Raw genomic sequence first — 27,766 nt, forward strand, 5'->3', positions numbered from 1 at the left:
TATATTCATAATGTATCGTCTTTGTAAGTTCCATATCTTCTATTGTATTTTTGTGAATTACGGCTTTTAGTATTATAAAGTACCCTTTTTTGTCACATTTAATACCTTTTGGTTTTTATTCTACTTTGTCTAGGGGCAGAATCAGAATTCCTGCTTTCTTATTTCAACTTAAAAATTTGCTCACTCCTTTATTTTTAGCCTTTCTAAATAATTTATGTTATACGTGTGTATTACAAACAGCACAGAGTTGTTTCCTGCTTTGTAAGTCAATTTGTAATATTTTTTCTTTTAAGGTCTTTCACATTTATTAATATGACTGATATGCCGGGCCTCAATTCTATCAGTTTTTTAAAATTATAATTAGCTCCTAAAAATTAATTTCTTTTGGTATAGAAGAAAATTTATACTTTTGTTCTAGAGGTACCCTTTACACAAATACCTTTTATAATGTCTCTGGTCTCTTTATTTAACCTTCTTTAACTGTTTACCAGTTTTAAATAGTATATTTTGATTCCTAGTTGTTGCCTATGCAATAGTGACTAAGCTCATTTTATTTATATCTTAGTCTCTTCCTCTCCCATTTAAAAAATTGCATAATTTCTATTTTATTAAAATATATAGCATTTACATAGAATTCTCCCAAATTTGTCCCCACTGTTGTTTTAGTTAAATATATAACTAGTAACCATAAGTTCTTTTGCCAAAGTTTCCCCAGTCATCTCTTGATGGAGTGAAGCCATTCTCTAGCATACCTCTTAGGAAGGGCTTGCTTGTGAAACTCATATTTCTTCAATTCTTGTACGTTAAAACTGTGTTTCTTATCTGTGATATTCTAAGGACAGCTTGGCTTATTCTTCGTGTCCCTTACATTTTTGAAAATGCTGCTATCCTCTAGGCTCACTCTGTATATTGCTGTTGAGAATTCTGATACTAACTTACTTTTCTTGCCCTTTTAAGTGATTTTTTAAAAATATTTTTCTACCTGTAGGTCCTGAAGATTTCTTATTATTAAAGTCTAAGATATGTCTCAGGGTTGACTATTCTGGGGTCAATGTTGCAGGTACACAATGGATCCTTTCAATATGCAGACTTATTAGGTCTTTTATTTCCAGAAAATGTTCTTGGATTATAGTTTTAAATATTAATTATGTTCTATTGTTTTATTTTTCTTTTTTAGAAACTCTATTTGTATGTGAAATCTTTGCCAAGCTTCCATTTCACCTACTTCTTTGATCCTTTGTACTCCTTTCTCTAATCTCATTTTTGTTCTCTTGATTATTCTTCTGCCTTTTGTCAATGCTCCTTACTAAAGTTTTAGTCATATATATTCTTCCCCCACGGTCCTTATAATTTAACCTTCATTTCTTCAACTTCTTCAGTTCAGTCACCTCTTGTTTCATATCTTGTTTTTTTATCCATTTCTCTTTTTAAATTTCTCACTTAATTTTTTTTTTGGCTACGCCACACAGCTTGCAGGATCTTAGTTCCCAGACTGGGGGTTGAACCTGGGCCCTCAGCAGTGAAAGTGTGGAGTCCTAACCACTGGACTGCCAGGAAATTCCCTTAATTCTTTTTTTATATCTGCAAATGCTTGCTTGAAATATTTAAAACAGGTTATAGTGCTAAGTCTAGTTTACTTATGCTTTATGATTGGTTTTGGGGGAGAAACTGTCATCAACCAAAGATTTAATTTTCATTTTCTGTTTTTGTCTTATAGTAACCTTGTATATGCATAGAACATATATTTTTTTCTATTTATATTGTGGGCCCTTCATAATAGCTGTATGCAGTTAACAGTAAGGATTTTGTAGTAGCTTACAAGATTCTGATTTCGTAAGTACTCTTTTCTGTCAGCATAGCTCAGTGTAGTTTTTTTCATAAGTAGCTTTTATTGGCAGGAGAGTAGTATGGGGAGGTATATCTTTGATTTTGTGGATTTCTTTTTATTTCTGCAGGACCCTTAAAATTCTCTCTCTTACTTTCTTCCTTCTGTTTACTACTCTCTCCAAAAAGTGCCTCCCCCTTCCTATTCTTTTACTTCTCCCCCAGAGATAATGACTTCCAAAGACTGCAACCTTAGGATCTACACACTTTCAAGTACCTTCCCTATAACCAATTCTCTGATGTACCACATCTTAGACCAACTTTCAGTATCGTTGCACCTAGAGTGGGATCGTCTCAGTTGGTGATTTTGTCTTTGCTTTATCATCATCCATAGTTCCTTCACTCCACTTTTTTTCCATAGGGTCTCCTCAGAATCTAACTGTTCTCAACACAAGCTTGTGGCAAGAGCTCCAGAGATAGCTCTGCTGATTACAGGTAATTTGAAGTTCATAGTATTCTCAGTCTCACAGTTATGTGGAAGGTGTGACTTATGTGTGGTTTTATTTGCTCTCCTTTTTGCTATTTATGGCGTTTTGCAGGGTATACAGAGATTCACATTTAGACATCTACCATTATCCTAGGATAACTTGGAAGTCCCTAGCAGCTTTATTTTCAATGGGCTCATTCTCAGATTTGTAATTATTAGTAAATATATCTTTTTATTATTTATTCTGCATTGTCATCCAAGTTTATTTTGGTCTCAACACAAACAACTTGTCCTTCTGGGATTTCACCATAGGGATTCACTTCAACCTGAGCAGCATCAATTTTCAGAAAGTGGTTATATGGTTGCTTAGTTTGATCTATTGCCTGATTTTTTTGACATAGAAGTTAAATTTTTCTGCTATCCACTGAGCTTAGCTGTCCTATATTCCTTCAAATATGTATATTCCTCCTTAAAAGTAAGGAGTAGAAGCTGTCATTTCTTTAATGTCAATGATCCTCTGGTGACTACCCTAGAGTACAGCACTTTTGCAAGGTCAGTCCATCAAAATAGTTACATATCCAAGGCTACATTAGCCATCACCTTATTAACTGTCACACCGTCTTTAAGTGTGCTTTATTACTACATTATACCAAATTATTTGTTTATACAGTTATACAACTTTAGATCTATTTTTAGATAAATACTGTCTTTCAATGCACTCCTAAAGTATCTTTTCCTCTCTCTGTGGCTAAGATTTGAACTTTTAAAAGAATATCTTTTGCATTTGTTCTTTCATGGACTCTCACAGCATCGCTACAAAGACTCTCTTGATCTCTAGCCTGTTATCTTACATCAGTTTCATACTCTGGTTATTGCTGTAGGTTCTTCTAGAGCTGCACTAAGATAGTCCAATAAGATAGCCACTATCCACATGCAGCTGTTTAAATTTAAATTAAGCAAAATTAAATCAAAAATTCAGTTCTTCAATCATACATTTCAAGTCCTCCAGAGAGCCACATGTGGCTAGTGGTTGCAATGCTTATACAGTGTAGGTGCAGAACATTTCCATCCTCACAGAAAATTCTTTTGGATAGCACTATTCAAGAACTTAACTGAACTGCTTTCAACTTTGATGTTACCTTCTTGCCATAGTTGGAAAAGAAACCATTTCCTTCTCTCTTTTTTCCTAGGTGTTTTGGGCCAGTATACTGACTGTATTATCTACTGATAATCTAGATCTACAGTTAGGAGGGCGTGAAACCTACACTGAAGGAGATTCAAGGCTCCTCACATGTGGTAGGATCATCTCCATGTTGGCTGTTTCCCACACTGGTTAAACAAGTGCACTGACCCTGAAGCATGTACTTGTTACCATCATGTATATCTTTTGTCCTAAGTAAATGCTTCCTTCTATCATGAAAACAAATACAACACAGTTTTGCAATTCACTAACTCCCGAGGGTCTTAGGCTCTCACATCTTATCATACGGGTTTTTTTTTTTAAGATTCTTTTGATGTAGACCATTTTTAAAGTCTTTATTGAATTTGTTACAATATTGCTTCTGTTTTATGTTTTGGTTTTTTGGCCGCGAGGCACGTGGGATCTTAGCTCCCCAACCAGGGATGGAACCCGCACCCCCTGCATTGGAAGGCGAAGTCTCAACCAATGGCCCACCAGGGAAGACCCATCATATGGGTTCTTGATATGCAAAAATGAATACCTCATTTAAAATTTTTCCACTTTATAGATTTATAGTGATCTGGTATTTTAAATACCAATTCTCACTCTTACCAAGTTTAGGGATAATCTACATTATGCTGACAAGGAAAAGAATAAAGTTCACTGGTCCCATAAAAAAGGAAATTTAAAAATTTAGCTTCATTAAAACACAGTTAATTCCATCAAAATGTAAAATGGCATAATTACTGAAATTGTATATGGAAGATAGCTACAGGAAATTATATGAGAAAACTCACAGAAACTGCTGCTGTACAAACACATACAACCCTTCCTCAGGAAGACGCAGTAAACCTAAAATATAACTGCCAAATCATGACCCTTCAAAAACAACAAAAAAATATGCAAACCTCTTCAGCCTCAAAGGCTATCTCATGAATTACTGATTCTAAGTCATATCTGATAATCTTGGTAAAATAAAAATCACTTCTTTCATTGAACCTACTGAATCTCAAGCAAATACACCAATCGGTCATCTTTTCTTTAAACTTCCAACCTTTCTTTTCTATAACTCTTTAATTATATCTTAGTATACCTGATTTTTATACAAGGTTTCCTTCAAGCTTGTAAGAGCATGAATACGAACATCTACATTTTCATGTTGAATTGCTTTCATGGATAGCTGAAGAGTTGTCTGAAGATCAGTACTCTCAGAGGTCTCCTATATAAAGAGCACAGAGAGATACACCTTATCAATTAACCACTTCAGGAACCATTTCAGAAGGCCTGTATTTCCTACATAGTTACCATTAAAGTAGTTAAACTGTACCCCAATTGAAAGCAGTTTTAAAAAATAATTTCTATCTCTTCCTTTGTATAGCATATGAACTTTTAGTAATTCTCAGGGAAAGGGATTTCATTCTAAAATCTTTAGATTTGGAGAAAAATTTTATTTCAACTAAAGAATTTACTTATCCAAAATAAATCCTTCTTGGTAAGAAAGGCAAGTTTCCCTTAATTTACAAAGGGCTACACAATAGCCTTGAACGAGGTCTACAGATTAAGCAGATAATTCACCCCTTATTTTGACTACTTACTTTCTTATGACTGATGATTTACCCAGTAAAAAAGCATATAAAGTCTTCAGAATCAATCTTGCAATCTGTAGTAAATACATCTGCTACTCTGACCCAAGGTCAGGTATCCCACTTCCTGCCCTAAAAGTCTATTGAATCACCACTAATATTTTTATAATTTCAGAGAGTTCACTGAACTTCAGGATGTTGGAACTACAGATGATTCCCCTTCTAAAGTTCAGAATCAGATCTGACACTTCCATAACATGGTTTGTAGCACAAAAAAATTGGAATCCTCCCACAGCTTTTTTTCTTTACTCAGAGTATGCAGCTACAGTCACTTCTTTTAGGGACTGTAAGTAAGAACATAGTGATCTGGGTAGTAAAGGCATAAGAACTGTATCCTTTGCTCTCTGTTCTATCTAATCCTATTAAATCTTTGATCTAGATGCTAAAACTTCCTTCTAAAAATCATGGACTCAATATAGGATTATTTAGTCATCAGAAATTAGCCATCAGAATATGACTATAATATCCTTAGATATGATTCTAAAGAATCTCTACTCAGTGCTCTGGAACTTAGGAATAATTTTGTATCAATGATCTCCTAAACCATACATAAAAAATTAAATACCTTTCTGTATTCCTGTAGAACTGCTTTTATCTTTTTTAATTCTGGATGATCAGGTAAAAAATATATTTCATGAAGAAAATCTTGCACAGCATCCCTAATAGTTAGTTGGAAGAAAAAGAATTATTTGCCGAATATGAAATTAAAAAAAAAATACAAAGCAGAGGTTGAAACTAAGGCCAACTTAATTCACACTTGAAAGTGCTAGTTGACTGTTGACATGCAAAGTATTTTTCCTAACCATGTCTAGGATGCTCAGGTAATAGTGGCAAATAATCAAATCTAACAAAATCACCCTGTGGCAGTCTGCTACATTGGTGGCCCTGAATAATCTCTATGTCTTGGTATATACTCCTATGTATAGTCACTTCATCTTCAGTTTGGGCTAGGTGTGTGACTTGCTTTAAAAAACAGAATGTGGCAGAAGAGATGTTGGGCCTATTTGTGGCCTAAGTGTTAAAAAGGTCTGGAAGCTTCTGGTTTTGTCCTCATGAGAGTCCTGAGTCACCTCGTAAGAAGTCTGGCTACCATCAGAGACAGGTTACATGGAGAGAGAGAGAAGCTCTGAGACTAAATGAAAGAGGGAGAAGCCCAGCCAAGTCTACCTGCTGGCTGACTGCAATGACCATTGGTAAGAACAGCCAAGGAACTGACCAGCTGAACCCAGCCCAGACTGCAAAATCATGAGTAAATAAAGATGCTTGTTGTTTTAAGACACTAGGTTTTGGAGTGGTGTATAATGCGGCAATACAAACCCAACCCCAAAACACAAATTCTCACAAAGATATACTAGAGAAAAATACGTAAGTAATTCTTACTGAGGCTACAATTTTTAACTTGCTTCAAATATAAAGCCCTAATATTTCTGGGTCCAAATAAAAGTGTTTCTAAATTGTAGTCTTCATTAACTCATGCAACAAACAGGTATTAAGTAACTACTATGTGCTACTATTTGCTAGAAACTGGGGATGTAACAATAAAGAAAGCTGCAGTAACTCCTTCACTCAGAGAGCTTAAGGTCTTCTATCTGGCAGAGTGAAAGAGAATTTTTTTATTATATGAAAAGGCAGAGAAATGATTCCTCTAAAATAAACAGCAAAGATATACTATTTGCATAATAATCCAAAAGGTATTTGAAAAGTGATCTAGATCAGTGATTATATTGTTCCATTATGTACAAAATACCAAAAATAAAAGTATTTTAATTGGGAAAAAACTCCATTAACCTTTTCTTCTGTATTTTCTCCCTGATTGAACAGTTACTGAAAATGATTAATGGAACTGCAATAGCATAAGGATAAGTAAGTAAATAAATAGTACTTAAATCCTAATTTTTCAGAAGTAACTATGACATACGACAGTATGTGCAAAAATGGACAAAAAAAATTTAAGTGTATAGAAAGACATTCCAGGCTAAAAAGCAGCCTGAGTGAAAAATAAAAATGGGAAGGAGTAATGTATATTCTTGCATTAGCAGTCTGGATTGGCTACAGCCTAATATCTGCTTTGAAAAATCTTGGGAAATGATTTTAAGAAATAAGATGTGGCCAGATTTTAGAAAGCCTTGAATATCAAAATAAACAATTTGGAATTTATCAGCTAGGAAATGGAGAAAAACAGAATGTCTCTGTACGCTGAAATGATACAGATAAAGAGATGTTTTAAAATATGAACAATATGAAGAAACATAATAAAAGCTTAAAGGAAGGGAGGCTGGTTAAAAGGTTAATGCAATGAAGTAATAAGGGTTTCAACTAAGGTAAGCTGTAGAAAAAAAGTTATTAGCTCTCCTAATCTTTCTCATGCATTCAACTGTTTGCCTTTTAACTGTGAGAAGAAAGGTAATATTAGTCTCACCCCTTTCAAAATTGATGAAAAATAATTTTGAGTTATTGACCTACTAACTACTAAGCTTAAAATATAATAATAATAAAAGCCATGTCACAACTGAAACAGCATCAGTTTGGTATGTATTGACTTAAAGCATGTCAATTACTTCTGTTTATTAACGGACTCTAAATTAAAAAGAATGTGAACAGTTCCACGCTACCAACAGTAACCCTAATACCCTGAGACATAAAAATGCAGTAATAAAAAGCTGTTATCTTTATTAATTTCATTTACAATACCTGTTTTCAATTATGAGGTAGTGAAATATAGCTGCAGTTTCTTTAGGCTGGATGTGTATGAGAGGTAACAAAGCTACTATTACATGACTGAGAAGGGAGCCTAGATAAGCGTGATCCAGGCAACGAACAAAGCAGTCCCAAGCCCTACGTGAAAAAACAAAAGTTAAAAGTCACATCATTTTTATTATTTGCAAAGCTTCATCAGTTAATTACTAGATGAACAAACAATGATACATATAAGCAAAAAGATTACAAGGCAGCTGTAAAAATGGAATAAAGATGAGTACTGTACACTCAAATAGAGTGATCTCTATAATACACTAAGTCAAAAAAGCAAGGTGAAAAACAATGCTCATAATATGCTACCTTTTGGCGCAGGGTTAACATGACAAAAAAAAGTATCTGTGAGTAAGTGTGCATTTGCTTATACTTTTAGAAAGGGGGGGATTATACAAAAATTAATAAAAATAGACACATCTATTTTTAGCAATTCAGGAATGAAGGCTAGATTCTCTGAGTGTAACTTGTTACACAAATTTGAATTTGGGACAAAGTAAATGTTTTATATGATTTTTAAATTATATAAAATAGAAGGAAAAAGCAACCTCTAAAAATTTTAAGCAAACTTAAACTGAACCTAATAATACCAAGTAGATGGCACAGTTATACAGGAAAGAATTATTTCACATGACTTTAAAACATATTATTTTTTTAAATTCTTTTTAATATTCTTTTCCATTATGGTTTATCACAGGATTTTGAATATAGTAAAACATATTATTCTGACTGTACATCTCCAATAAAATATAGTCAAGAACAAAAAGAAACTTTCAGAAGCTTAAACTGCATTCAGTAGTTTTTTTTTTTTGTTTTTTTTTTAAACATCTTTATTGAAGTATAATTGCCTTACAATAGTGTGTTAGCTTCTGCTTTATGACAAAGTGAATCAGTTATACATATACAATATGTTCCCATTTCTCTTCCCTCTTGCATCTCCCTCCCTCCCACCCTCCCCATCCCACCCCTCTAGGTGGTCACAAAGCACCGAGCTGATCTCCCTGTGCTATGCGGCTGCTTCCCACTAGCTATCTATTTTACATTTGGTAGTGTATATATGTCCATGACACTCTCTTACCCTGTCACATCTCACCCCACCCCCTCCCCATATCCTCAAGTCCATTCTCTAGTAGGTCTGTGTCTTTATCCCGTCTTGCCACTAGGTTCTTCATGGCCTTTTTTTTTTTTTTCCTTAGATTCCGTATATATGTGTTAGCATACTGTATTTGTTTTTCTCTTTCTGACTTACTTCACTCTGTATGACAGACTCTAACTCCATCCACCTCATTACAAATACCTCCATTTCATTTCTTTTTATGGCTGAGTAATATTCCATTGTATATATGTGCCACATCTTCTTTATCCATTCATCTGTCGATGGACATTTAGGTTGCTTCCAGGTCCTGGCTATTGTAAATAGAGCTGCAATGAACATTGTGGTACATGACACTTTTTGACCTATGGTTTTCTCAGGGTATATGCCCAGTAGTGGGATTGCTGGGTCGTATGGTAGTTCTATTTGTAGTTTTTTAAGGAACCTCCATACTGTTCTCCATAGTGGCTGTATCAATTTACATTCCCACCAACAGTGCAAGAGTGTTCCCTTTCCTCCACACCCTCTCCAGCATTTATTGTTTCTAGATTTTTTGATGATGGCCATTCTGACCGGTGTGAGATGATATCTCATTGTAGTTTTGATTTGCATTTCTCTAATGATTAATGATGTTGAGCATTCTTTCATGTGTCTGTAGGCCATCTGTATATCTTCTTTGGAGAAATGTCTATTTAGGTCTTCTGCCCATTTTTGGATTGGGTTGTTCGTTTTTTTGTTATTGAGCTGCATGAGCTGCTTGTAAATCTTGGAGATTAATCCTTTGTCAGTTGCTTCATTTGCAAATATTTTCTCCCATTCTGATGGTTGTCTTTTGGTCTTGTTTATGGTTTCCTTTGCTGTGCAAAAGCTTTTAAGTTTCATTAGGTCCCATTTGTTTATTTGTGTTCTTATTTCCATTTCTCTGGGAGCTGGGTCAAAAAGAATCTTGCTGTGATGTATGTCATAGAGTGTTCTGCCTATGTTTTCCTCTAAGAGTTTGATAGTGTCTGGCCTTACACTTAGGTCTTTAATCCATTTGGAGTTTATTTTTGTGCATGGTGTCAGGGAGTGTTCTAATTTCATACTTTTACATGTACCTGTTCAATTTTCCCAGCACCACTTACTGAAGAGGCTGTCTTTTCTCCACTGTATATGCTTGCCTCCTTTATCAAAGATAAGGTGACCATATCATTCAGTAGTTTTATTGTTAGCAGTATTACTGAAATTAAATTAAATTAGCAATCAGCTAAATCCTACACGCCAAAATCTCAGTGGCCTAAAAGAAATGTGGAGAGGAGACTTAAGGGATGCATCTATTTGTAAGAGTTACTTAGGGGGTCAAACAACCAAATGTGTGACATGTGTATCTTATGTGGATTCTAATTCAAGCAAACGAACATCTTTGGGAAAAAACATCTTTGAGACAATTGGGGAAAGCTGAATTTTAGATGATATTAAGGAATTCCTATTAGTTCTGCTAAGTATAATAATTTATGATGGTTATATATTTTTTAAAATGTCCTTATCCTCTAGATACATCTGCGGTATATTTAGAAGTACAATGATACGATACTGGGTTTTCTTTAAAACATTCCAAGTAACAATAAAAAAGGTAGAGATGGAAAGATTAAATAAGATTAACAATATTGATAACTACTGAGGCTGGGAAACGGGTATATAGGGGTTCATTATATTATTCTATTTCCTAGTATATTAAAATACTTCACAGAAAAATGTTTTTAAAGAAGGAAACACATTCCCTTTTCAATACAAATAGCCTTTCTGTCTTAACTATTTCTTATTTCTGGTTTGAACCCAAATTCCCTCAAAGAGATAAGAAATCAAGTTAGTGCTATTGGGAAATGCAAAAAATCTAACGAACTCAGGCAGTCATTTACCTGCAACACAATTCAGGAAAATCATCCTTGAAACGGAGGCCAGTTCTCAGCGTGGTCATCATCTTCACCCTCACAGAACTGACATGTTTGGGTCCCATTAATTTCATCAAAGACATCAAACTGTTCAAGGCCTATAAAGTAAGCAGGGCTTCAAAATAAAGCCATAAAGAAGCTGGCAGGAGCAGATGAGCCCTAAGGACAAGTGCTTCCCACACTAATCTCAGAGTACCTATTCTCTGGCAACACAAGGTCTAATAAATGTTGGCAGTTTATTTTGTCCAAGTGCTTATGTAAGAGTTATGAATTTGAAAAACACGAGTTGAGTTCTTTTTTTTTTTCCCTCTTTGAAGGTGATTTGTTATTTTGGTTCTGGTGGTCCTCTTAAGCAGTAATTTTCAAATTTATTAAGAATATAATACCTATTGTTTAATCTTCTTCATATCCATCCCAAACTGCTATGCAGCACATGCATTTTTGTCCTAATGGTACTAAATTCAACATGCTCTAATTTAGTAATAAAACAAATAGGTAACTAATGACATACTCAGAAAATAATACACACATTTTTATTGGTGTGGATACAGAATCAGACTTGTATGAATAGCTCCAGATTCTAATGAAGGGGTAAAGAAACTCTCCAGTCAACCTTAACTATGTGCCAAAATACGCAAACTCTTTATGGTTTAAAACAAACTTTAGTTTTCTCAGATTTGAGGTTATTCTCTCACTTGGGATAACAGTAAGAAAGATTTCACATAGATAGAAGTTATTTGGGGGATTAAATTTACCAGTTGACACCAAAAGGACAAGTATTGGTTGCTGAAATTTTTAGAGGTTAATTAATTAAGAGAAAGGGAGTACAGACTGAAATAAAAGCTTCCCTTCATGGGCTTTTATTATAATTTTACTGACTGAAGAGTGGAGACCAATAAAAAGGGAAATTTAATCAGTATCTAAAATTCTATCCCAATCTACAGACAAAAATTTCCAGGGGTGACCAATTGTGACAGCAATCATAAGGAAATTTCACTGTGCCAAATGCATTTAAACATACACTGACAAATACTGAAGTTACTTTACTTTCTATTACTTAACATTTTTGGTATTCAAAAGCACCATGGGCCATGACTCACATGACACCAATTTGGGCCAATGCATTCAATAATGCAACTTCTGTTTGAGCTATCAGGGAGTGCTGGTCTCTTTTCTTTCCACTGAGCTAGATGTTGTGACAACGTGAGCCTGAAGCTGTTGGGGCCATCACCTAGCACTTAAGTTAGAGCCAATCCAAAGGAATTTGAGCTAAGTGGTTAATTCTGAGAACACCGTGTCCAAAATCAAGCTATGCCCGAAACTATATTATCCTTACACTTTTAGTTACAGAGCCAACAAATTCCTTTAAGCCAGTTTGGGTGAGTTTTCTGTCCCTTATAAACAAAAGAACAGTAAATGATATAATTTTTCTTTTTAGATTCCCCGAAAGCTTATGTGAGTTGTTCAGGAACACAGAATATCATGTGTTTGATTATTTTTCATCTTTGAATGTTTGCAGCTAGAAGGAGAAGTCATGTCTCCTGCATATTCTATATGAATTCTGTTCTGGCACTTTGCAACTCAACTATCACCACCTACCATTTTCTTATCTTCAATGCCAACACTGGAGCTCAGTAACTGCATGTTAAAAAAGGCCAAGATGCCCAACAACTTGGGTTGCAAATAATCAGCCTAAGGGGAAAAAAAAAAAAACCCACATAAAAAAGGTACTACATAAGTTTTATACAGATCAAATTTCATAAACCAACAATTTATTTAGATTATTTCTATTTTATCTAACTACATAGAATACTGGAAATAAACAGTTGGTGAATTAAATTTTTCCCAAAGCATATATTTTCACATGTAATACTTTAAAAATTAGTGAAACTGATTTACAATCAAAATATGATTAAATAGTACTGTACAGTGAGAAAATCATAAGCTTTTGAATTACAGTTGAGCTACGGTGGGATTCTCAGGATCTGACTCATGTCGGCGTCAAGTGGAGAGGATATTTATCTTAAGGAGAAGAAGAATAGAGAAAGACAAGTAAATGTCCTTATCTAGAGCATTTAGAGCTAAGGTGGAAAAAAAAAAGTACTTGATTAAGGAACAGGTACCCTGCCAGAATGAAGGTCTGACATAGAGGTCAATATCCCCTGATGTAATAGTAATAAAGGGGTACAAGCCTTGGGTATCAACAATTACAGGTTAGGTATCACTGTCCATGGCACTTTGGGTCTCCTGAAGTGGACAGGGTTAATTCTTTCTTGAAGAAGGGTCCTAGAGGAGAGGGTATGGGCTTTAAATCAGCCAAACCTGGGTTTGAATCCCAGTTTTGACACTTCCTAGTATTTGATGCTGGAAAGTTACTTGGCTCCTCTGAGTCTGTAAGATGGGACAATGAAAGCACCAACTGCATAGAGCTGTCGTAGAGATTAAATAAAATAACACGTGTTAAGCACTTAGAATATAGTAAGTGTTAAATAAACTTAAGTTAGTATTATTAAAAACTGGGAATGTGAGTACTCTGCAAAGAAGAATTTTCCCCTCTTTAAAAATCTTTATGTATAGGCAAGAAAAGGGACCAAAAAAAAAAGGGGGGGTGCTGCTGGGGAGAAGTAGCAATTAGAATATTTTCCAACTCCAGGAGAAAGTTGCATTGTTTGGCATTGAGGCACCTAATTTAAGTATCTCTAGGTTACACACATTGCCAGGCTGGGGTCAGGAGGCAGTAAGAAGGGTGTGCACTACCTCACACTAGAGAGGAAATTAGGTGTCCAACACGTTCTCCAGGTTAGATGTTGGGATAAACTTGTTTTCTCTTCCAAAGCACAGAGAATCACCTGTTCTACCAAAGCCTAAAATTACATTTAATTTACAAACTTCTGATTTGGATTAAGACTCAACTTAGGTTTAATAAGCCATAATTCACTAATCGCATGGTTCCAGCCCATTCTTAAATGAAAAGCAGATATAGATGATACTCACATAGTCTGTGTCAACATTCTAATTTTAAAGCTCTTACATTTAGACAAATAGTTCGTTCACCTGCCACTCACCAAATATTTATTATGTATGCCTGGAATACTGTGCCAGGTGCAGGTGTACAAGATAAGCTCTCCCTACTAGCTTACATGGGACACTGATATGAGAAGAAGACATTAAACAAGTAAATACGTACATAAGGTTGTGATAAGTGCTATAAAGAAATAAACATGATCACATGAGAGAGAACTGGGATGAGGTGATCAGGAACTTAGATAGGGTGATCAGGAAACTCTGAGATCTAAAGAATGAAAAAGATCCAGGATAATATTCCAAGTAAAGAAACTACGTACTGCAAAGGCTGTGAAGCAGGAAAAAACTTGACATGTTTAAGAAACACAAACAAAACAATGCTGAAATACAGGGAGAAAGGAAGATAAAAGTTGCACAATATGAGGGTGGAAAGATATACAGACCACGTACAGCCTTATAAGAGCAATGAAAACAATAGAAGGAATTTAGACAGGGGATAATGTGAGTATAAGTTGTAAGAAGAGTACTTCAAATGCTGTGTAAATAACTGATTAAAGACGCAGGAAAGGAAGAGCAAAGGGAGAGAACTGTTAGGAGGTTTTTACAGTATTCCTGGAGAAAGATGATGGTCACTTGTATAAGGGTGGTGGCGGCAGAGATGGAAAGATATATTTTGGGGCTAGACTTGAAAGGACTTGTTGATACTTAATTTTAAAGGATATAAGAAATGAAGGGCTCATGAATACCTTCCAGGTTTTGAAGCAACTGAGCTTCTAGGTAGACACTGGTACCATTTCCTGAGAAGGGAAGACTGTGAGAGAAACAGGTTAAAGGGAAAATAAAGATTTTTTAATGGACATGTAATGTTTGGACTTGTTTGAGATGCTTAAAAGACGGACAGATAGAGATTACAAAGAGGAAGCTGGACAGTCTCTATCTGCCATCTTCCCTCATCCTCAGATCCATTCTCTGCTCTTTTCTGCCTTGCTGTGTGCCTAGGAGGCTAACCAGATTTCATCACTCAAGATATCTTTCCCTCTGGCTTCCCACTAAATTCAGTCAACAGGAGGCACCAACAAGGGAACAAAGGGCAGGAGGAGAGAGTGTGGTATTTATACTTCCTGCTCTCTCTGCGTTGTGAGGTGGTTCTGGCAGTGGTTATATACAATGAGAGCCCTTCCCCCGCACCATGGTTCTAGCTCTCAACCAGGCTCTGGTAACGCCATTTCTTCCTGCCCAGGACTAAGGGGAGCATATGTTTTCTGCCGTTTCTAGTCCCTGGGTTCCTTAACATTCCCTGCTGGTTCTCTTAACCTTGCCCATATCAATGAAAATAGTCCCTTCATTAAATTCTTTTCAGTGAAACATTTTTGTGTATGCCATCTGTTTCCTCCCAGGACCTAACGTGCATAAGCCCAAAAGTCCAAAGCTCAAGAGAGGTCTGGACTAGAATTTCCACTATGAAATCAACAAAACGTAAATCATATTACAGGACCAGATGAATTCAGATTCTCTCTCATTTAAAGAGAGAATATTTATAGAGAAAAAGACCCAATTACACAGTACTGAATCAATCTAACATTTAGAAGATAAAGTAGATAAAGTAAAGATTAAGAATGAGTGGACAAAAAAAAGAAAAAAAAAAGAATGAGTGGACAATCAACAGATGAATGGATAAAGAAGATGTGGTACATATATACAATGGAATCCTACTCAGCCATAAAAAAGAATGAAATAATGCCATTTGCAGCAACATGGATGAACCAAGGGATTATCATACTATGTGAATACTATGTGAAATAAGTCAGAAAGAGAAAGACAAATACCATATGCTATCACTTATATGTGGAATCTAAAATATGACACAAATGAACTTTATCGACCAAACAGAAACAGACTCACAGACATAGAGAACAGACCTGTGGTTGCCAAGGGGGAGGGGTGGGGGAGGGATAGACTGGGAGTTTGGGATTAGCAGATGCAAACTATTATATATAGAATAGATAAACAACAAGGTCCTACTGTATAGCACAGGGAACTATATTCAGTATCCTGTAATAAACCATAATGGAAAGGACTATGAAAAAGAATATATATATGTAAACTGAATCACTTTGCTATACAGCAGAAATTAACACAACATTGTAAATCAATTATACTTCAATAAAATAAACTTTTAAAAAAAGAATGAGTAGACAGTGAAGCAAAAAGAAAATCAAGAAAATGCAGTGTCACAGATGCCACATAAGAAAGGATGGTCAGTTGTACTGAATGCTACTGGAAGCTGAATAAGATAGGAAAAGAGAAGTGACCATTAGATTTGATAGCAGGAAGACTGTTTTTGACCTTGACAAGATGAGAATTTCAGTAGAATATTTAGAACAGAGTCAGGCTAGAATAAGCTAAAGAACGAATGGGAAATGAGAAAGCAGAGATAGAAATCTCTCAAGATATTTTGCTGATAGTCAAAATATCAGCAAAATATCAGCAAAATTTGAGTCTCTTGAAAGAATGAAAGCAATCAAAAGAAAAAATAGTAAGCCTCAGGATTTATGTTTTTTTCAGGTGAAGAAATAAAATAGTAAGATGATTTCAGATACAAATTTAAGACAAGGAAAGACAAAAAGGAATAACATACTTTCTAACTTATCTTAAATCCAACAATGGATTTAAATATAGTTAGAAGTGATAAAGTTAGCATGTCATGCCATGGAAGGGGTAGTGGGGGGAGCTACAAACGCACTCCAATCTACAGTGAAAAAGCGGTGAAGAAAAATGAACATTTTTACCCAATGAAAAAATAAAATCTAAGATCATTTGAAAATGCATATTTTTCAATGCTAATATGTATGCTGTGACCATGCAATTTAAATCATCACCCTTTTCAAAATAAAAATCCCAATTGAAAATTCAAATAAATCTCTAGCATTTGGAAAATATATAAAACACCTGTTTCTCCAATTTCATAATTAAGCTACAAAAAGGAGAAAAACCAAGCAAAAAACCCATACAACATATTCCTTACCATTAGTTCGGGTGACGTGATATCTCTTGGGCCCTGATATGGATCATCACTAGATGCAAATGAGGCAAGTATTGACAAACCATTGAAAACCTGTTGATAGTGTTCTCCAATACGTAGCAATAATTCATTATGCAGTCCTTGGAAATCTTGTCTCAACAGGCTCCCGAGTTCAATTTCTGTTTCATTCTAACCCAAAGACATATTTCAAAAATTTTTTTAAAAAGGGTTTTTTTTCTCCATACTAATACCTTGGAAATAAGTATACTGATTTTAATACACTATTAGTTAATCAGGAGCTCTAGATCAGGTGACAAGAATTACTAATGATATAAAAAAGTCATTGGAAAAGGATTCTGACCTTGATTTCTCCTGGTAGGTCTGCCATGGGTTACAGGTAATGAAAACAAGTGATCAGACTTTATTTTGAAATAAAAATTTAAAAAGGGAGTCTAGTTTTCTATAAAGGTTCAAGATGTCATCCACTCATTATTCATGGAAATGTAACCCTGACAGGAAAATCAGTGGCTCAGAGCACAGTCTTTCTGCTCAGACTGCTGATATTTAAATTCCAGCTTTATCATTTATTAGTTGTGCTGTGACTTAGATAAGTAACCTAATCTGACCTTTCTCTGCCTTAGTTTTCTCATCTATCAAATGGAAAAATAGTACTTTTATCTCACTGGGTAACTGTGAGGAGTTAGCCAAGTGAAATGATCCATAAAAATTGTTTAGCAAAGTTTCTGACATGTAGTAAGAAGCACTGAAATGTTATCATCATTCCACCTTTACAATAAAGATTTTCTTTCTCAAATTGAATAAATACACTCAATATTCAAAAAGTCTCATGTGGAAAGAGATCCATAGCTGGCATATCATGAAATATGTGAAATAAATTAACATCAGAGAAAAACAGTAGAGTTACATATGCATATCTGACAGGTTCTCTTGTTCCCATGTAGCCTCTTATTCCTCAGATATTGTTGCTACTATAACACCAAAAAAAGAAGCACAAGCTATAATTTTAAATTTGAAAACTAGCAAGAAACTGGGCCAAACTGTAATCAGAGCACTAAGTAGCTAAACTCAGTGCTGACATTGTACTACAGTTGAAGGATACTGCCTTTTCCAATAGATGTAATTACTTGCATATCATTAGTCATTTTACAGCTCCAATCAATTAATAAATTCTAAAATGAAATTAGCTGGGACTTCCCTGGTGGTCCAGTGGGAAGGACTCCGTACTCCCAAATGCAGGGGGCCCAGGTTTGATCCCTGGTCAGGGAACTAGATCCCACATGCATGCCACAACTAAGAGTCCGTGTGCTGTAAATAAGAAGCCCACATGCCGCAACTAAGAAGTCTGCACGCTGCAACTAGGAAGTCTGCATGCCCCAGTGAAGATCTCACATGCCCCAACTAAGACCCGGCACAGCCAAAATAAAAATAAATAAATAAATAAAATTTTAAAAAAATAAAATGAAATTAGCTGAGAATCTGATCCACGAATGGATGACTACCTATCATATACCATTATGGTAAAACAATCAAAGAATATAACAAAAGAATAATTCTATTTAATACTCTCCTTTGGCCCAGGGCAAAGCTTATTTACATACCATTTGAACTTATATTACCCTAGGATAGACTATAAACTACGGATAGACTATAAACTACTCACTCTATTTCCTACAAGAATGTCACAACAGCTTTCCTATAATGCTAATTTAAACAAAAGAGTAAAATACAAACAAATACTCAATTACCTTTAGATAATGAAGGGCACGTTCTAATTCATCCTTGGAACAGGAACAGACCAAATGGGAAAAAATATACTTGAAATTATTTATTAAAATCTCTCTACGATTGACATTTAATTGTTTTCCTAAAGTTCGAATGAGAGCAGAAGCTGCAGGGCTTGCTTTGGCAGCAAGGTCAGGTAGCAGAACTTGTAATGTTCTCTGAAAAAGAAACACTACAATTACTAAGAAGTACATTTGTCCAGGTGATAAAATATTCATATAAGCTATGTTCAAAAATAATTTAAAATGCCACACAAATTTGGAGTCCACATACAACATATCTGAATTCAGATATACCATTTATTCATTCAACACATATTTAACGAGCATCTACCATGATTCAGGCACTTCAGATACAGCAGTGAAAAAATAGACAAGGTCCCTGATGGCACAGAGTTTACACTGCAGAGGGGGAGAGACAGACAATAAATAAGCTAATGTACAAGTAGCAAAGAAAATAATTTCTCATGAATATGTGTTAAAATGTACTCATGCTCTTAAGGCAGTGGTTCCAAGCCTGATTTATTATTTGACCTAACTATAGTATTTAGACAATAAGCAAGAGTAGCCATAAATACAATATTTTTAATTTTTTAAATTAAAAAGTTGATGCTGCAATATTAAAGAAAACCTTTTTAACACACCCACCATTCCAACATGGCAACAAATCTACTTTGATTTTGGTCTGTTTCCTTTAAGATCTCATTCATAAAATAATACACAAAATTCCAAACATAAAATGGTTGGTCTTTCATTTATTATGTATCTAATGAACAACTACTACATGTCAGCCACTATCCTAGGCACTGAACATGTAACAGCAAATAACACTCAGGCCCTGCCCTCAGAGACACTTAAACCTTACTTGTGTTATGCCTTTCAACTTAATATTAATCCTGTAAGACTGTTATGACATTATAAGGTAGTTTCTCTAAAGTATTTATAATTATTATGTTAAGGTACATAATATTCTAGGACCTAAATATTAGACACTTAGTTTCTTCTCCGGGTTTTGTCTATTTGCTACTTGGAAAATGTTGCAATAAACATCTGTGCTTTGGGGTTCCCAGATGGAACTACTGAGGGAAAAGGTAAAAATATCTTTGTGGTCCTCAGTGTATAGTATCATAGTTCCTTCTAGGATTTGTCCAATTTACATGCAATTTAAGTTTGTTAAAATATGATAATACTGTAGAGAAAAATTCTGCATGGATCACTATTATAATATTAACTAAGAATAATAAACTTTGCCTTCGGGAAAACATAAGAAGATAATCTACACCATCCATCTTTCAAACCTCAGCCCCACTAATGACTTTTCAAAGGCTTCCCAAACTACTCCATACTACAAACTCTATCATCTGAATTCACAGGTCATCTATAGCACTAGTTTGTACTATATTACTCCAACTCCTTAGGGGTAGGTAAGATCATATTAGACTTTCCATTATCAATGGAACCAATCATAGCACTAAAGACATAAGGGCTCAGTAAACTGAATTAATTAGCATTAATTAAATAGTATGAACCTTTCAAGATAGCTAACTTTATAGAGCAATGACTCAAATCAACACGTGTTTCACTTTTATAACATAAGTAATATTATCATATCAAAGTCAAAGGAAAACATGCAAATTTGAAAATCTATGGTCTACATTGTACTTGCCAGATTTTCTTCAAAAAAATCTAGAATGGAATAAACACAAAATATTAAATTGAAAACCTCAATTAAGTCAACTATACTTTGCAACTTACAGTAAGGAAACGATTAAGATCAGGAAAGTCAAAAACATTGGCAATTTCAGACAAGGTATTTAAAGCCATTTCTCTCTGGTGAGCCACATCTTGTTTCCTCATCTCAGCATTCTGGCATGGAGTACTAGGAAGCACTGTCATCTGACTGGAGTGGAGGGATTCTACCAAAAACTAAAGCAAAATGATTTATTAGTTTTCACACAAGGAAGAACATTTAACTAATATGTTTTAAGTTAACATAAAGGACAGTATCAGACAGTGTTCTAAACATATTACCTAAATTAGTTCATTTAATTTTTGTAACAACCTTAATGAGGTAGATTATGTACATACTCCCTTTGACAGATGAAGTAACCAGGCTTAGTTAAGAAACTTGAATATCTTGCTAAGGATTACACCACTAACACAGTGCAAAGCTTGTATTTTAACATATCCTTTACTTTTCAGCCTTGAATCAACCTTTTTTAAAACAAAGTGCCTTGTCCATAATATCAAGGCATAAAAAAGTTTATTATCACTAAAAGAAAGGCTAATACAGAAAGGCTTCTCTTAACAGATTAACAATAGAGCGTAATAATTATTATAAGATGATTTTTCCCCTCTCCCATTTATAAACAATATCTTCAGACCAAGATACGAAAATATAAAAATGATGAGATTTAGGTTCTTTTAAATAAACCATTTTTAAAAATACCTCTTTTTTAAAGCAAGAAAAGTAAAACATATATGTGTTCTTTTTTTAACTTTTGCAAAGTAATGCTATTTCCTATAGTCAAGGTCAATGCTGACTCTCACCTGACAGATGGGTTTCTTATACTGGCTGAAAAAGTTTTGCAGTTTAACACTTTTAGCTGCAACCAGAGCTCTAATTTCTGTGTATGCTGCTCCAGAGACAGATGCTGACTTGGATAATAAACAATGCAATAAGTGCAAGAGTGCAAAAGGTACCAAATCCCCTTTTGCTGCCCTAAAATTATTAAAAAAAAAAAAGTTATCATCAATGTTTTGAAAATAAATGGAAATCCACAAATAAATGCATACTGATATCACACTTCTTCCTATAACATCACATCTCTCATATCACCATTTCTAACAGCAGGCAAACAAAAAAGGAAAATGGCCAAAATAAATAAGGAAGTATACAATAGCTGCCAAACATACCTTCCAATATCCCCTGTTGTAAGAATCAAGGTATCCTTCAACTCATTATTTCTTGAGATCTGAGCATGTGTATATGCTTCTTTCATTCTTAAGACAAAAAGCTAGACCAATAAAATTAACTAGTTAAAGAAATTTTTAAAGCCAGGTTTATGAAAACACAGAAAAATAAAATTTAAATAAAATAAAATTTTAATAAAATAAAATACATAAAATACAAATAAAATTTAAATTTAAAATAAAAATCATCAACCTCTTTTATAAATCCATCTTCAGCATCCAAGGATTCCAATATATGCTTGATATTTCCACTAAAAGCCACTCTAACATCCTTGTCTGGATCTTCCATTAAATTTAATAAAGTTCCAAGAACCATTTTTACATTTGTTTCATCTTCTCTAAAATCAAGGTGCTTACAAAGATGATACAGATTATCTATGAAAGCTAAAGGGCAAAAGCATATAATACTTAATTTAACACAGTAAACAGAAAAGTTTTACTATAAAAATACTGTCAATAAATAATATACTACAAAGAATGCTAAGTTGTCTTATAAAGTCAATATTTAGTGTTTAAATTTGTAAAGCACACAGAATTGTGGAGGATTAAAACAAATAAATACTGAGTACTTATAAAACTGAATACTTATAAATTTAAATTTACTTTTACTTAGTAAAAGTTATACATAATTTAAATCTAAAATAAATTCTAGAATTTTTTAAAGTTTTATAATGACTAGTCACTTAGATTTTGTAGATCATTATATTACTGGGAGAGATTTAAAAGCACATTTCACTAATCTAAAGAACTGAATTAAGGGCAAGCTTAGCCTTACTGTTAATCTTATTTTGTTTTTAAAGATTTATTTATTATTTATTTATTTTATTTATTTTTTGGCTGCGTCAGGTCTTAGTTGCGGCACGCGGGATCTTTCATTGCAGTGCTCGGGCTCTTCGCTGTGGTGCACAGGCTTCTCTCTAGTTGTGGCGTACGGGTTTTCTCTCTCTAGTTGTTGTGTGCAGGCTCCAGGGCTCGCGAGCTCAGTAGCTGTGGCGCAGGGGCTTAGTTGCCCCGCGGGTGTGGGATCTTAGTTCCCTGACCAGGGAGCGAACCTGCGTGCCCTACACTGTAAGGCAGGTTTTTTACCACTGGACCACCAGGGCAGTCCCTGTTAATCTTATATTACATTACATTACATTACTAGATTTAGGGAGTCCTAGAAATCACCTATCATACATTGTTTTGAAAACTTGAGGACAAATTGTAATTTATTACCCAAACAAAGCAATCTTCCAAGTATGTGTATAAATCTCATGCTCCCAACAAATTCATACACCATTACCATCGGAAAGTGGCAAAGATACAATCCATACTCCTCAGCTGGGCAAAGTATCTAACTATTTGAAGTTCTGAAGGTCCAAAGTAGTGGCAAGGGACACATTAAGAAGGTCCCTGGGATCACTGAAGAGGATAGAGAGTACTGAACCTCACAATATTGAACCAAACATCAGGTACGCCCCATTACACTGTCAAATCACAAAAGCATTTAGAAAATCTAAAAATTACTTCCATTGTTAGTTCTGTGATACAGTCTAATACCAGACATCCCTTTTATGAATGATCATTACATAAGCATTGACTCTATCAAGCAAGTCTAATTTTTTAAGGCTTTAGCCTAATTCCACCACTGATTTTAAAAACAGAGCTTAAATAGGCTTTAAAATATTAAATAAATCATAACAAACCACTCACCAAGTTTCACAGGACTAGGTAATTTTTTTTTCAGTAGGAAAAGGAATGGCTTGCAAACAGACGCTTTTAGTCGAGAAGATGAACATTCATGTTGAGAAGTGACTTTTAGGCTCTTACATAAAAGGTCAATACGTCTATGTTCAGAGAAAGGTTCTGATAAAGAACTTGTCAAATAAAACATGCCATGAAGTGTACAGACAAGCTGACCAAGTATAGATGCAAATTCTTTCTTGACAATGTCAGAATCATCTTTGACTTTATCTCTATGGGGAAAAAAACAAAAAGTACTAAACCTTCTTGCTTAATTTTGTGGTCTAAATAGTCTTGTTTAATTTGAGGCAAAAGTACTGGTAAAACAAAGGGTAGAAGGAAAAAATATTTAATTCTAAAACTAAAAGCAATGTTAGCTCTATATAGCCAGCAATAAACATAAATTTGCATGTATGATATCTGTCCAATCAAGTTGTATATTCAAATTAAAATATTAATACATACATAAGAATCTTGGGAACTCTGTTACAAGAATTCTGCTGCTGTAATAAGATAAAAAATCCATTAATACAACTTGTCCGGATTACTTCATGGGAGCTCTGCAGGGCCCAGCTGTAAACTGCTGTTCTCCACTCAAGGTATATTCTTCTTGGAAAAAGAGTTAGAAGAAATACGCATCGTGACTGTGCCTGTGGTGCTGAAAAAATTAAGTCTATTAATCAAGATTTCTAAGTGTTAATTTTATATATATATACATATATATTTATTCTTTGCTGTAAAGTCAAATAACATTTAAAATACATATAGTATTTAATTAAAAGCTCCTTTTCCAAAAATAAAGCATGTGCACTAAAAAAGGTCTATGCCCAATCTTACTAGATAATCAGGGAAATCCAAATTGAAACACCCATCAGATAGCAAAAAACATGTGTTTGTTTAGGTAGTTATGTCTCTGACATTCTTTCTGTTTTTTTTTTTTTAGGCACACTGCGCGGCTTGTGGGATTTTAGCTCCCAGACCAGGGATCGAACCTGGGCCTTCTGCAGTGAGAGCACGGAGTCCTAACCACTGGACTGCCAAGGAATTCCCTCTTTTTTTTTTTTAAGATAACAAAAATTTTAAAATTTGACAATGCCAAGTGCTGGTGAGGATATGAAACAACAGGAACTCACATATTCTGCTAACAGAAATATAAACTGGAATGACATCTTTGGAGAACAATGTTGGCAGAATAGAGTTGAGGATGTACAAATCCTACAATTTATTCCTTTCTACATGTCTAACTCCTTCATTTTAAGTTATTAAAAAATGTACCTTCTCTTGTAATTATTGAAAAAATAGAAATGATAAGTGTTAGAAGTCCAAAATAGAGATAAATGAAAAGAAAACAAATCACACATATAGAATTTTGTGACCACTTACAGTAGCTATCTGAAATCCTCTGGCTTACTGTTAGAAGACTGGTGGCAAATGTGGTCAACTTTAAAGAGCCATCATCAGAATGGGAACAAATCCATGGAAGCGAGAGCATTCCACATAAGTCTTCCAGGATATGATCTTCAAATGAAGTTTTTACTACAGAAATACACAATAGGTGATTAATTATACCTTTTCTTTAATCATATTTACCTGTGTCTTCTTTCAATAAAAAAAAGACATTCTAAACATCTTTTACAAGTGGAATTACAGCAAACATTCAATAAACAGGGGTTCTTAACACAGAGATGATGTTCTGAGGTCTGTGAATCCAAAGGAATTAACTGTGACTTTATAAAAATATGCATTTATATGTTTTTTAGGAGAAGAATCATAGCATTCTTCAGATTCTCAAATCAAAACTTTTAAAGTTATAAATAGTTTCTATTGACTGAAAAAGAATAAATCAAAATGTTAGACAAATAAATTTAGAACTTACAAATTACTGATAAGCTTAATAGAACTGAAATCAAGAAAAAACTTTTGGGTATTCCCAACAATTGCATATTTAAGCCTTAGGCAAAAGAGAAAAACTATTTCTATACTGATTACCTTTTAAGGTTATTTTGATCTATTGGTTTTTTGTACTCACCTTGAATATACATCAAAGCATCATATATTTTTACCACTTTGTCAATAATTGTCTCCAGGTCAGGTTTCTGAACAGATTCTAACAAAGTCCTGCAGCTCTTAAGCACTTTTGTGTAAAAATCCAAAGACATCCAAGTTATCACTACTGAAGGTTTCTTCTTACATTTCTGTTGACAGTCCTTGAAATCACAGCAGCTGCAGTTAAAACATTTTTTAGGACGTAGAATTAAAATGAATTTTGTTATAGTCAAAACTAGTATTGTAGTAAGCCAAAAGAAACTTTGAGTATGGGACTTCCCTGGTGGTGCAGCAATTAAGAATCTGCCTGCCAATGCAGGGGACACGGGTTCAAGCCCTGGTCTGGGAAGATCCCACATGGTGCAAAGCAACTAAGCCTGTGCACCACAACTACTGAGCCCATTATTTTAAGTTTAATCCCTTTATGCCTAAATCACTCAGGATTTGGTAAAGCTAATCTATGATACTTAAATGTGACACCACCAGGCTTTAAAATAACAGAAGATATGCCTGTGTAAACCGTTTCTTAATTATACGAGAAAGGCAGACTTCAACCTAATTAGCTATTACTTCAAGTTATCTCAAATTCCAAATTTAATGCAATCTGAATGAATATAGTTTCTTTAAAATCTCCTTCATAACTTTGTATTAGCTAGTTAAGAGTCAGAAAATACAGAATAAATGATTATGTAAAAAATTAACAAGGAGTGTTGGTCTATAATGTGGCAGTAAGACTAAATCTTCAGAGAGGGTTCACACTTTGTTTCTTCCGATAATTAGCCTATATTAAGAATACTAAACTGAAAATATACCTCTAATGAGTTTTAAATTCCTACTTTTATGATCAAAGGGCAAAGTTCTCTTGACGAAACGTTTGGCTAGAAGAGCATTGGCTTCTGAGTTGTATAAAAATGTGTTCTACTTTTCTGCCCAGGAAAGTTAGTTTAGGCTTCAGACAAAAACGAGCCTCAATTTCTCTGAGCCTCAATTTCTAGTGTGTAAAGTGGACATAATAGCATTTACTTCACAGAACTCTTGTAAAGATTAAATAAGGTATGTATAGTACCTAACACAGTATCTGGCATTTAGCAAGTGCTCAAAAAAAAAATTTCTATTTCACTGAAATGTTTGTGTTCTAAGGTCACAAAAATCAAGTTAATAAAGAAGTCTTCCAAAACAATAAATTCAAATTTATTACACAAAACCCACCCAGAAAATACAAGTTGTTTTACCAGTCCATGTTTTGATGAGAACAATGAACAGTACACAGAGCAGTCAGTTGTAGGATGACAGCGATTCCTTCTAAAGTCTCAATAACAGGATTCTTCAGGTTATTGAATTCAAGGAAAACCTGAAGGGACTCAGCCTTCTGTATCAGTGCACTCCATAATATGCTCTTTTTGTTCATATCCACATGTTTAATTCTGTAATTAATTATAACAGGAGTATAAAGATATTCATATTCATATGAATTTATATAATTTTGCTCACATACGAAAAATATTTAAAACAAAAGACAGCATGTAATGGCAACTACTGAAATTTTTTTTTTTTTTGGCCACGCTGTGCGGCTTCTGGGATCTTAGTTCCCCAACCAGGGATTGAACCTGGGCCACGGCAGTGAAAGCGCCGAGTCCTAACCACTGGACTGCCAGGGACCCTACAACTACTGAAATTTAAAACAACTTTTATAGCTGGCTGAAGCATGGGAATTCTTTGGCTACATTACAAAAAGATAGTTTGTTAACATTTTTTAAATTGCTGATAGATGTAAAGTCTCAGAGATTTTTCATGTATTAAAAAGTTAAATTAGGCAAGTAAAGACTTAAAAAAGTCTTTTAAGTAACCATATTTAGCCATGAAATCTTTTATACTAGAATAGACTACAAGCACTATTAAGATATTTTAAGCATTCCTTTGACTACCTACAGAAAGAACAAATGTTCCTTGTGTATTTAAGTCAAAGCACTTACGTAAAGATGATTTTTAAGTGACTAAGTTTTATTAAGTGGCTAAATACAAACTGAATGAGGGTCATACTCCTCTGTCTGTTTTGGTGCTCTCTTGGAAGAGTTAAGAGATGAGCTGAGTCGACGCCTTTTGGGTGATACTCCATCGCTATTACTGCTGAGGTTTTCCTGTTGAATTTGGTACTGAACCTCCTCAATGATTTCCATACTTTCCATTTTTAAGGCTGCATAAAGTGGGCCCAACAAATACTGAGAAAGCAAAAATAAAAAACTAATTCTTAGAAAATAAGTTTATATTATT

The 27,766-nt window shown here is 34.4% G+C and overlaps 1 protein-coding gene across 2 annotated transcripts in view; it reads right to left on the reverse strand.

Annotated features, from left to right (window-relative positions):
- Positions 1 to 27,766, reverse strand: part of ATR (ATR serine/threonine kinase) — a 103,043-nt gene that overhangs the window by 60,934 nt on the left and 14,343 nt on the right. Inside the window, exons 5-21 of one of the 2 annotated variants that reach the window (XM_036851824.1) lie at positions 27,536 to 27,714; positions 26,728 to 26,919; positions 25,479 to 25,672; positions 24,833 to 24,985; positions 23,915 to 24,107; positions 23,420 to 23,682; positions 21,921 to 22,111; positions 21,671 to 21,771; positions 21,305 to 21,476; positions 20,510 to 20,680; positions 18,719 to 18,913; positions 16,956 to 17,141; positions 12,506 to 12,598; positions 10,874 to 11,004; positions 7,826 to 7,969; positions 5,700 to 5,793; positions 4,585 to 4,710 (exon numbers count right to left, since the gene is read on the reverse strand). In XM_036851824.1, coding sequence (XP_036707719.1) covers positions 4,585 to 4,710; positions 5,700 to 5,793; positions 7,826 to 7,969; positions 10,874 to 11,004; positions 12,506 to 12,598; positions 16,956 to 17,141; positions 18,719 to 18,913; positions 20,510 to 20,680; positions 21,305 to 21,476; positions 21,671 to 21,771; positions 21,921 to 22,111; positions 23,420 to 23,682; positions 23,915 to 24,107; positions 24,833 to 24,985; positions 25,479 to 25,672; positions 26,728 to 26,919; positions 27,536 to 27,714 — 2,778 coding nt within the window. The remainder of the gene's footprint in view (positions 1 to 4,584; positions 4,711 to 5,699; positions 5,794 to 7,825; positions 7,970 to 10,873; positions 11,005 to 12,505; positions 12,599 to 16,955; positions 17,142 to 18,718; positions 18,914 to 20,509; positions 20,681 to 21,304; positions 21,477 to 21,670; positions 21,772 to 21,920; positions 22,112 to 23,419; positions 23,683 to 23,914; positions 24,108 to 24,832; positions 24,986 to 25,478; positions 25,673 to 26,727; positions 26,920 to 27,535; positions 27,715 to 27,766) is intronic. The other variant, XM_036851825.1, reaches the window with a different exon arrangement.

The sequence above is a fragment of the Balaenoptera musculus genome, chromosome 4, assembly GCF_009873245.2.
Source record: "Balaenoptera musculus isolate JJ_BM4_2016_0621 chromosome 4, mBalMus1.pri.v3, whole genome shotgun sequence".
Lineage (NCBI taxonomy): Eukaryota > Metazoa > Chordata > Mammalia > Artiodactyla > Balaenopteridae > Balaenoptera > Balaenoptera musculus.